General features: G+C 34.0%; 1 protein-coding gene across 1 annotated transcript in view; it reads left to right on the top strand.

Moving 5' to 3' along the window:
• The window catches only part of CSMD1 (CUB and Sushi multiple domains 1), an 805,423-nt gene that overhangs the window by 776,465 nt on the left and 16,820 nt on the right, over positions 1–12,138 (top strand). The window contains exons 58-64 of the mRNA XM_009999261.1: positions 1,154–1,330; positions 2,025–2,204; positions 3,495–3,668; positions 4,608–4,781; positions 7,455–7,528; positions 10,428–10,539; positions 11,499–11,678. Of these exons, the coding sequence (XP_009997563.1) occupies positions 1,154–1,330; positions 2,025–2,204; positions 3,495–3,668; positions 4,608–4,781; positions 7,455–7,528; positions 10,428–10,539; positions 11,499–11,678 (1,071 nt within the window). The remainder of the gene's footprint in view (positions 1–1,153; positions 1,331–2,024; positions 2,205–3,494; positions 3,669–4,607; positions 4,782–7,454; positions 7,529–10,427; positions 10,540–11,498; positions 11,679–12,138) is intronic.

Genomic DNA, 12,138 nt, shown 5'->3' with positions numbered 1-12,138 from the left:
GAGCAGCTGGATGTGCCTTTTTTTCTGTTAGCCAAGGCTAATCCACCACAATAATCCAAGCTATTAAGTTTAATCAAACTTCTATTTGATCACATAATTGCATTAGACTAAATCATACCACTTCTCAACAGACCACACTTATTTGTGCTGTAGGAGTAGCAGAAAGAGTTGCTAGCTCTTGAAAGCTGTGCAAGGGAAAGTTGAAGTAGGTCCTACTAGTCTTACAAATCACTTTATGCTCTACAGAAGATTGAAGAAAAGAGTTTGATTTAGATGCACTTTTACTCCTAACTCTTGATTAACCCTGTTAATCTCTTAACCTTGTGAAAGTTTTATTTTATTTGACTCAAGAGGAGTGGAATGTTACTGTACTTTTGCCAGCATCCTATCTCCTGGGATGATCAAATAATGATGCTTTAGAGGAAAATTGTTAGAAAAATTCAAAACAAACAAACCCTTCTCATGATTGACTGGTCCAATGGAAAATAAACAACCACTAAACCCTCTGGAAAAAAAACAAAACAACACAACACAAACAACACAATATGTAATCAAAATAAACCACTATTAAATCTGAAAAGTGTGAAGCTAAAACATAATAATTTTCTTAATGTATAGCTACAGATAACAAAAAGATACAGGGTCCAATACAGAATATCTGTGCTTTTCTTGATTCAATAAGCAAATGGGAAGAAAAATAATAATTTGCTACTTATGCATTTTTACCATTGAAAGAGGAGATACCGGAAGCCGGGAAGATAATAGAAAAATGTGCCCAAAGGCAAAATAGAAACACTGGTCTGTTCGAAAGTTCTGAATAAGCTTTTTTCACTCTCAGTGCCTGTACTGGGTAGAGTGGAACAAACAGTGCAAACCATCTGAATCAGAAACTGAAAAAAAAAAAAAAAAGCAAAGAAATGCAAGTAAAGGAATCAGATTAAAAAGAGAAATAAATTATTAGCTCAAGAATATACTTCTTAAAAAATTTCTCAGTAAAAGTTCCTCTAACTTTTTAAAAAGGTGGGTTATTTACCTATTTTTCCTTTTTTTTAAAAAAAAAAAAACAAAAAACAAAAACCAAAAACAAAACAGTTAGTCACTTATTATGGAAATACTGATTATTTATATATTTTTTTAACTTTTTACTTCACAGCTGTGTCTTGTGGGAACCCGGGCACCCCAGCCAATGGTATGATAATATACACTGATGGAATATTATTCTCCAGCTCAGTCATTTATGCCTGCTGGGAAGGTTACAAAACTTCAGGGCTAACTACTAGACATTGTACTGCTAATGGGACATGGACTGGCACGGCTCCAGACTGCACAGGTCAGAAATAAACTTTCTTCTTCTAAAGCTTTAAAGTAGTAAGTCATCCAGCCTTCCTATTGAAAATTATTATTTTGTTAATTAAATAATGTATTTTCTTAATTATAAATTAATTTGCTTATAGCCAAAGAAATCTGCCCTCTTTCCATTTCAAACCTTTTCCCCTTGTTCTTTCACTACAGGCCTTGGTAAAAAATCTCTTTCCACTTTTCTTCAAAGCCATTAATCTGTCTTGAAATACGTGGATATTTTATGTATCTAGACATATATGCCCTTGTAAGACACACTAGATATTTCCAGAACTCTTTTTAAGATTAATACATTGTTAACCTTTGTGTTTGTTGTTGTTTTTTTTTTACCTCATGAATGTCAACACTGAAAATATAGCATTATTACTAAGAAGAGGTGGTCCTCTGCGCTTTAGTTTTGTTTTTTGTTGTTTTGGTTTTTTTTTGTGAGCCAAATGAGACAGCTCTAACCATTTTCCTAAGGACCAGGAATCAGGGAGCAGTGAGATTGTACTAGTCCATTCAGGAGTAGTTTTTTTATTTTATGTGAAATATATCGGTTTTTACACTAAAAAAAGGACATTAGCTATACATGGGTTCAATGTTTCATTGCATGCTTATTGAAAAAAAACCAAACAGAAACCCCCCAAAAAATCCACACAGCCCTTTTTTCTCTTCCTCACTAGTGATCAGCTGCGGAGATCCAGGTGCATTAGCAAACGGCATTCAATTTGGAAATGATTTTACCTTTAATAAGACAGTCAGCTATCAGTGCAATCCAGGATACTTGATGGAGCCTGCCAGTTCATCTACCATCCGCTGTATAAAAGACAGCACTTGGAACCAGAGTAAACCAATTTGCAGAGGTGTGCTCTTGAATTTAAACAGTTTACAAATATTGTTTGCAACTGTATGTGATATTTATTTATCAGTGTCTTTATTTGTAAAAATTGTTCTCAGGGACACTAAAACATTTAGATAAATATTTGTGTAAAATTTGTATTTAGTTTACACATATTCTGTGGAATAATCTCAGTCAGAATAGCAACATTAATTACTACAGTAGAACCAAACCATTCTGCAGTGAAGATTATCGGAGTGCTCTGTTTAAAATGCAAGGAATGAAGTACCTATTTTCCTTTTTGGGCCCTTTAATTTTGGATTAGATGGTCAAAATTCTGTGAAGAGATCCTGCAATCCAAATTTTTTATAAAAGATTCCCTTGTTGCAGTAGTCATCATAAACAGCGAAAAAGATGCTTCACAAATAGCCAATTGCAAGTGCTAACATAAAGGTCAGAGTGGGGAAGCAAATAAGGCAACCTGGTGAAAATTGTTAGCACTACTACAGCAGCACAGGGAGTAAATTTAACAACCTAGGGCATCTTCTGCTTATAAAAGGCCTGGACTTCTAGCTCGTCTATCAAACTTTAAAGTGACATCTGAGTCTAGCCTACTAATAAAATTTTGACGTATGTATTTGACTGACCTCATTTTCCATTGTAAAAATCACTGAGTGAGAGATTTTATGGTTGTGCACTTCATTGAAGGAACTGATGTGTAAATGTAAACTTAGTCATTCTGGATTTCATTGTTCTGAGCACTCTTTCAGAAGCTGGGAAACAGAATATTTTTTAAGAGTCTTACCCACTAATCACCAATAAAGTCTATGTCCATTGTTTGCTGAAAGCCTTAGAAAATGAGCAGGTGAATGAACATAGTCATATTCAGGGCTTCAACTAGTCCTACATTTGTTTAAAATAAAATGCAAATATTTTGCATGGTAGAATCATAGAAATATATTTATTGAAATAAATAAGTTTTATTGAAAACTTTTACCTAGCTCAGTAGCCTGTTGCAAACAAAGATCAGTAATGAATATATAGGGTAGAGATTCAGAACTAGGTGACCTATATGCTCTTCTGACTTCGGGGAATCTAGAGCTCAGGGACTTCCTAATCCTACAGAGGTGGTATTTTTGTATTTAAATTGATTTTCTGTCAATTACAAGCAGCTTTTTCAACACAGGAATGCTTTGTTGCAAGTGGACAGCATAAAATACTTCTTTGTTATTTCAGAAGGATGCAGAGATATTATATTGCAATCTTCTAAATCCTCTAAAGTCTTGAAATTATAACTTTTCTGTTTGTAACACAGCTATTACCTGTGGCCCCCCTCCACCAGTCCTCTACGGGAAAGTGGAAGGATCGGATTATCGCTGGGGTGCCAGTGTGAGTTACAGCTGTACAGAAGGCTATCAGCTGTCTCATACAGCTATTCTCTCCTGTGAAGGCCCAGGAATTTGGCGTGGAGACATTCCACAATGTTTGCGTAAGTTTTCAGGGTACAGTTGTTTTGGGCTTTATCAAAGCTACAGTCAGTTGTCTCAGGTTTCAGTCATTTCTCTCAGGCTTTAGTCAAGTTCTAACAGCTTTAAAAGGACTCAGCTACAGCAGAATTCTCCTGCCTTCTTCTGAAAAGCAGAGCTTGTTATGAAATTGAGTGGTTGTGCCCATTTAAGGTCATGGTCTTCTGCCTTTCCCCAAAAGTCACCTTTATCTCTCATTATTAATTGGACCCATCACCACTTGTCTTATTAATAATCTTTTTGCAGTTTTTGAATTTGACTTGTGATTAAATTTTTCCCTTACACTTTTACTTTTTCTTCCCTGTTTCCATTTCCAATAATAGGTAAAAACAAGAATCCTAACCCCTTAAGCTCATAGCCTTGATCTCCTTTCTAATTTTTTCATTTTTTTTTCTCTTCCAAAGGCGAGCACATACTCTCATATCTTGTTTGTATTTGTTTTTCAGATTTTCCTAATTCTGCCAACTCTTCTCTTTCAATGCTTGAAATCTTGTCAGGATTCTGAAAAATGTTTTTTCGTTTTAATTAGGGCAAACATTTCCAGCCTACTTGTCTGAGGGTGACTAATATAAAAACTGGATACATTTTGTAGAATTACAGTATAGTATTGTCTACTTTGAGATTACTTTGTGAGCCAAATCTAATCAGCATTTAAGTGTCTCAATTAAAAGACCTGTTTTTCCAGGTTAAGTTATATGCTTATAATAACTATAGCAGTGATAATTAATTATAAATTGCTGTCAATAATTTTTCTGAGCTACAGTCAGACATAAGATAAATGAACATAGCATTTGCACTCATATTCAGAATGCCTGATTTGGAAATGAAACAATGAAGAATACTTCATTTGAAGCATGTGCAGTTTTTAATAGTTTTGGGTTTTTTTCCTTTTAATGTATTAGCTGTGTTTTGTGGTGATCCTGGTACTCCAGCAGAAGGACGCCTCAATGGAAAAAGTTTCACCTACAGATCTGAAGTTAGCTTTCAGTGCAGACCCCCTTTTATTCTGATAGGCTCTTCTAGAAGATTCTGTCAAGCAGATGGTACTTGGAGTGGAATCCAGCCAACATGCATTGGTAATAATTACCGTTACTTACGCTGTTTCTACTGAGAATATGCTTGATAAACTATTACGCTATGATAAATCTAGCAATTAACTTTTCAAATATAGAAAATATGTGTACTATAAAAAAACCTAAATAAATAAAGTTATATTTTGAGTATAAAATTTTCAGGATAAACAGAATCACATATAAAGTAATTTGTAAATTTACGTGATTGCTTGTCTACTGGAAATGCAGAACGTCAGTAAATGCAAATGAATAATTTGTTCCATCTATTTTAAGAATCTTTTAGATACACAGAAGACTAAAAAACAGATTCTGTCACTTGAGAGTTAAAGACATTTGTCAGAATCAGTCCAAATGAAAAAGCTTTTTGGACTTTGTAAAAGTTGCTTGTACAGCTCAAAAGGATGAAATGTTCTGAGTCTCATTCTCTGAAATTCAGATAAACTGCCAAGTACTGTCTTCCTCATTGGCTGGCATGCAACTGATAAGCTTTTAGCATGTTACCTAAGCAGACTTACTAAGATGGACACCTGTAACTCCCACTAACATCAGAATTTTATCAAATTTGGGGTGACTTGCTGGAGAAAATTATTTTGGTGTTATAACAGAAAAATCATTCTTTCTAAGCAAAGACATTCAGTTACAGACTGTAGCCCATTTATATATGCTATGACTGAGATGAAAGAGCTGGGATGGGTACACCAGGAAAATAACTAAGCATGATTATTGAAAGCAGCCTGTATTTTATAAATTAAGGCATTAACACTCAATACAATTCCTTGATAGGAATTAAGAATTCCTTCTGTCCACAGATTGTATGAACGGGGCAATCCATCTTGCATCTATGTTCTGTAACAGTCTCAGGTCTATTGTGAAGAATCAAATTTGAAAATGTCATAATGACATTTCTATTTATATTTTGTATATTACATGGAAAATACTGCATCAAAGACATAAGTTTTCCTTTTTCATTGTAGTTTTTATGGTATTGTAAAAGGAAAATATTAAAATATTTACAGATACCATAGTTAAGCAATTTGAAAGTTAGGATTAGTGAACAATTCCTAAAGCTATGCCTAGAAGTACCATATGATGGCAAATGATGGCAAGCTTTTCAATTTCTGGATATGGATTATTTCCTTAAAATACTTTGCAAATTCTTCCTTTTTCCTCCACTGTTCCTTTAGATGAGACATCTAAAAAAGTCAGTTCAGCTTCATGTGTCTCTTATTAACTATGCCATTCCAGCTGATGATAATTTGTAAAAGTTCTTGAGCTGTTCAAGCAGTTCAAAGTCAGTACCATGTTTGTCTTTTATTCTCATACATCAGGTCAACATCCATGTAACATTTGAAGCCCTTGGCAAAAACCAATTAAGCTGAATTTTTATGCTCTACTGATGGTCAAGATTGAAAATGGAAGTTCACCAAGAGTGAAATGACATATCATATTATTGTACATGATGAGTTCAGTTTTGCTTCTGCAGAAAACTAAAAATGGTTACAGATTAAATACAATCCCAAATTTGCATTCTTCATAATTCAGTGTCATCACAAAAAGAGAATTGGTTGCTAAGAGTGAGCAACATACTACAGAAAGATCCATGAGATCAAGTCCTGGTCTGTCTACCTTGTGGATGTGACTGGGCAGCCTCAAAGCAAATAAACATAAGAATGTGGAGTGGACATGGCTGAATCCAAAATAGTTTCAGGCTGCTTTAAAATATACTCATGAAAGTGATCGTCAGATGATTACCTCAAGGGGGCCTACAAGAAAGCTGGGGGGGGACTTTGTACAAGGGCTTGTAGTGAGAAGACAAGGGATTGTGGTTTTGAACGGCAAGAGGGGAGATTTAGGTTAGAGATCAGGAGGAAATTCTTTAGTGTGAGGGTAGTGAGACACTGGAATAGGCTGTTCAGAGAAGCTGTGGAAGTTCCATCCCTGGAAGCATTCAAGAATAGGATGGGTGGGGCTCTCAGCAACCTGATCCTAGTGGGAGGTGTCCCTGCCCATGCAGGGGAGTTGGGACTAGATGATCTTTAAGTCACTTCCAACTCAAACCATTCTATGGTTTTATGATTCTGATTCTGTAACTAGCTATACTCAGTTGGGATACTATTTTTGGGGGGGAGGAGACTGTTTTCTCATTCTCCAGCAACAACTGAGGTAGCAGTCCATTTGAAATTTTCTTTTTCTGGGTGAAAGAAAAAATGCTGTAAAAATTGCTACAAGAGAACAGGTTGTTTTGAGATTCTGGATTTTTTTTGGGGGGTTGGGTTTGTTTCTTTTTAGAAATCTAGTTAGTTGTTAAGCTATTCATTGGGAAAGAAGAAAAATATTTCCCTGTGTGTTCCATCTTCACTGCAATTACTATGTATTCAAAAAGGTTTCAAAGGATAAGCTTAGCAGAAATTAATGTAATCCTAACTCTGAAGTCTACATGGCCAAAGAAACCTGCAAAATATACCCTTAAATAATGGCAACGTACTGAAGCAAAGTACTGTGATTTATCATAGCAATTTAATTGGAAATATAAATGTAATATATAGAAATACACACATTCTATAAAAGATCGATTATTGTCATCACTAGACATTGATGAATTGACTTAATGTTTGCAAACAATTTTAAGAGTATTCTTTTCATACCATAATAATATCTATTGTGTTTCATATTTAGATCCAACTCACAATACGTGTACAGACCCTGGTACTCCACATTTTGGGATACAAAACAGTTCCAGAGGTTATGAGGTAATTCTCTCTTCTTTTTATTTATTAGCTTTCTAAAATGAAGACGCATTTAATAATTACAAACATATTAAATTATCTGAAGGCTTAAATTCCTGATGTACACCTTAGGAAATTTCCACTCCTTTTTATTCAAAACTCATGCTTAATTCCAAGCTTTTTTTTTAAAATCAACATACAGCTTAACGTAAGAACTCCTAACCTTGTAATATATCATATGTTCAATCTTTTAAGAGCCTTCAGTAGGCAGGACTATTTATAAATTGATTACCTAATATGATATGATATGATGTAATTAGTGTGCTTTATGCTTTTTGATCATAATTCTTTCATATGTTGATGAATAGTCAGTAAATACCTAACAACCAAAGACCTATCTGATCCAAAGGCCATGTAGTCCTTGACAAAAAAGTCCGCAAGTGGCTTTACTCAATTAGCAATTCATGTCGTGTTTTATTCAGAGAAGACAAAATTATTCTATGTATTTGATCCAGGTTGTTTGTGGTGAATGTCTTACAATAAATGTCTATAATTTCCAAATTCCACACAGGTTATTAGTTTATCAAGTGACAGTCAGAAAAGTGTCTGAGGAAATAAAAGTAGGTGCAACAACAACCAATCCACAGTCATTATATAATTTAATTAACCTCATGTGCATAGTTTATTACGATACAAATATTTGTGATTGGTATCTAAAATATGTTGTGTTTGGGTTTCCTGCTTATTTCTGACGCTAGGGCAATGTGCTACATGATATTACAATAAAGTTAGTATAGCTGTTTTTCAGAAAATCCTTTCTGCAAGGTCTTCTGGTTAATACCTTCCCTCTCCTGCAGTTGTTCTGTCCATCACTGCTGTATGTGGCTGTCAGCTCTTCACCTTCTGCTCCTGCCTGACTCACAGATGCCCAAGTCACTTCTTTCCTAGCCACATCTTGTGGTCTTGACCCTAAGCTGGTTCTTATAGTAGCAGATGCAGTTGCCTTTCCTGTTTGTTGTCTCACCCTGACTTTGTACAAATTTCCATCATGTCTTCAACAATAACTTTAATCTTTGCACCTGATTTGATCAGGAGATTGGGTTTTTTTCTTTAATGCCAGAATTGTACTGGCTAATTCACTGTTCTCATGTCTGTTGAACACAAAGGCTAATCTTCTCTTTTCATTCACCTCTAGTGGCAATAGTAGGCCTTAATCTCTTCTGTCTCTAGTCTTTCTCAAGTATTTGCATTCTCTCTCGGATCACTATTTGGTACAAGATGTAGACTTAGCTCCAATTACTAGTGAACTAGACTGTTTTTTGGCATATGTAATTAGTCAGGCTTCCTGTTTGTATGACTTAGCAGAGCTTCTACAAACTCTTTAACAGTCTTTCCTCAGTACAGAAAGGTGTGATAACAGTCAGCAGACTTTTGAAGGGTTTTTCCTTAGCTACCAGCATCTTGTCGTGGCTGATTCATTTTGTGACTTTTGTGCTTCACTGCATCGTGACTGTTAAAAATGCCTCCAATGTTTTTCATCCAAGCATTACACAGAGCGTGAACTGGTTTTATTTTTACTTTTACCTGTAAATTAGAAAGAAATAGAACTCTGTAACTACCTTGAACCTAGACATTCTTTTTTGCTTGGTCTTTTGGATCAGTGAGAAAGGATTTACAGCTCATCATTACTTATTAATACTAGAATTGGTAATTTCACGAGAAGCAAGATGTCTTAGAATCAAGACCAGCCACAATCTGTTCCAGTCTCTACTGTAGACATACTGTGTGACCTTGGCAAGATAGGGAGATGAGCTGGTTTATAAATAGCTATAAAGAGATAAGTCCACAAAACCATGTCAGTCATTTGATCTTTAAAAATATAAGTGAATGTCTAAAGCTTCTTCAGGAAGAACTGGTGTTGCATTTGCTGAACATCTATCATAATAACCTGTGTTCATGTAACTGAGTATAGAGTTGACATGTAGTAACTTTTGAAGAAAACTGTTCATTTTTAATGTCCACAGAAGTCCTTCTATGACATTTTCAGTATAGAGCTATCTGCATTTATATGCCTGCATTATATTTTATTAATAAGCATTGATCACTACTCATTTGCAACTTGCTTGCATTTGTTCATGTGATATGTATCCTGTATTAATAAGTCATATAATTTTAAATACTGATTTTTGTGGGTTTGTTTGGTTGGTTTTTTTTGTTTTTTTTTTTAAATTTAATCCTATAGTATTTATTACCAAGGTTTATCCAAAATAAATGCAATGCTACATTATGAAAATTTTTATCATATGCAATATTGTATCCTGTTTTCATGCTCTTAGAAGTCTAAAGAGAGTTTCCTCAGTTACTTTACCTTTTGTTTTGGGAAGGGTCTTATTACAGTTAAACATAGGAAGGCTTTCTGTAACATCACTGTGCTAGTGGAACATCTCAAGTAAAACTTAGGTATTTTATAGTAACAGATGCAGTGTAAGGAATTGTAGCCTATTTTGTCTAGTAAATTTATTTGTAGAGGGAAAAGCTTATCATAGTTTTTTAATTTTCATTTTTCCTCTTAAAAAACATTTTAATGATAAATGAAAAAACAATGAAAAAACTTTATTCTCAAGTTCTATTGAAATGTATACAGTGATATTCAGGAAATAGACGCATCCCAGGCATTTATTTGGATTCTGTCACACTGACAAACTAATAAACTGAAATGTATAAGTGTTGTTCTTTCCCATGTGCACAGCCTTCTCCATATTTTTCCATTTACTGCTTTCAAATAAGGTTACAAAGGATCAGTTCCTCAAACTTCATCACGATTTAAAAAAAGTTTACAAACTGTAAAAATATAACATTTTTATTTTGAAAAAATCTCTCTAGTGGATACCTCTTTTATATAATATTCTGGTTTGACCCTTAGGTTGGGAGCACAGTCTTTTTCAGATGCAGAAAAGGTTATCATATTCAGGGATCTACCACCCGTTCTTGTCTTGCTAACTTAACCTGGAGTGGCATACAGTCTGAATGCATTCGTAAGTCTGGTTTCTTATCTAATAAGATAGAATATTGTGAATTTTAAAAACAGTTACAAAGTGATGCATGTGGAAATTTATAGTAAACAATATACTAGAAAAAGTAAACTTTGTTTAAAACGGTATTTTTAAAGTATTTGTGTTTCCACCTCTAAGATGAAAGATGTATTTGAGATACTAATTTGGAGTAAGATTTTTCAGATTTTTTTTCAAGTTCACAATTATTCTATCAGTTTTACTCAAAAAAGCCTGTCCTCTTGAACTGAATACAATAGTTGCTTTAAATTAATCTAGTGTTTTTGTGTATGTTGGATTACTAGAGAACAGAAAATAGCCTGAAATATGCATGGGGATATTTTGTGGGCTGGTGTTTTGTGAATCATAAAATAGACCTCAGTAAAAGTAAGCTTTTCTGGGCTACACATGGATATGCAAATTATTAGTGTATTTATAGTTCTGTATGAGTGGGAGGACGTAAAATAACTATTGTATTGAAATACACTGATTCAAGGTAAACATAATTTATTAGGATGACCTTAGGTTCTTTTTTATCCTATTTCAAATTCTTTTTACGTTGTTATATGAAACACCATGAAGCACACAGAAAGAAGCATACTGAGTATATGTTATAAATCAATGTACTATGACAAAGCCTTCCTGTAGAATCTGTATTTCAGTTGACGTTTATGATTAATTTATTTAGCACAAGAACCACTCAGTAATTTTTGGTGTATTGTTTAAAATATGTGATAGTATCATTTACATCTTCTCAATAATAAGATGATACACTCAAGAATGTTGCTTTCACAAGTAATAGCTACTTGACAATTCTAAAAGGTGTACAAAGTTTACATAATGAAAAGGAAAAAGCGTGGCATGCATTTCTTTCAAATTGTTTACTCTAATCCTATGGAAACCATGTACAATCCCTTTTTCTAACTTTAAAAACCCCTTTGCAGCACATGCTTGCAGGCAGCCAGAGACACCAGCACATGTAGATGTGAAAGCAATAGACCTTCCTACTTTAGGGTATACTTTGGTGTATACCTGTCAACCAGGATTTTTTCTTGCTGGTGGATCAGAGCATCGGACATGTAAACCAGATATGAAGTGGACAGGAAAATCACCTATTTGTAAAAGTAAGTCATTACTGAAGTGATATATTGGGCCCTACTTGGTTTAATTTCTTTTTCCTTGATGTTTTTATCTTATATGGTAGGATTTTTTTTTTTTTTTTTTTTTTTTTTTTTTTTTTTTTAACTTACTATTTAAAGATGTATATGAAACAACAGCTTTTAGTTTGTGAAAGAAACAGTAGAAAAATCAAAGTGAGCATAGCATCTAGAACTCATAGAGGAAAACATGGGGATATGTGTGTATAAATGCAGAGACACACCTGTAAGTTTCCCCCTAAAAACAGCAAACAAAACCTTTATAATACAAAGTAGTATTTTTCACTGTATTTATATATATGTCACAGTTTTAAAGAGTATTTCATTGTAGTCATTAAAGTTTACCGTATAATTTTCTATTTGGAAAATTAAAAATTATTTCACAGCTTGACTTCTAGATTTATTCAAATATACTTTTTTGTTGAAA

Source organism: Chaetura pelagica, unplaced genomic scaffold, assembly GCF_000747805.2.
Source record: "Chaetura pelagica isolate M959 unplaced genomic scaffold, ChaPel_1.0 scaffold90, whole genome shotgun sequence".
Classification (NCBI taxonomy): domain Eukaryota; kingdom Metazoa; phylum Chordata; class Aves; order Apodiformes; family Apodidae; genus Chaetura; species Chaetura pelagica.
Note: the sequence above shows the minus strand (reverse complement) of the source record. Positions and strands in the feature narration are given on the sequence as shown.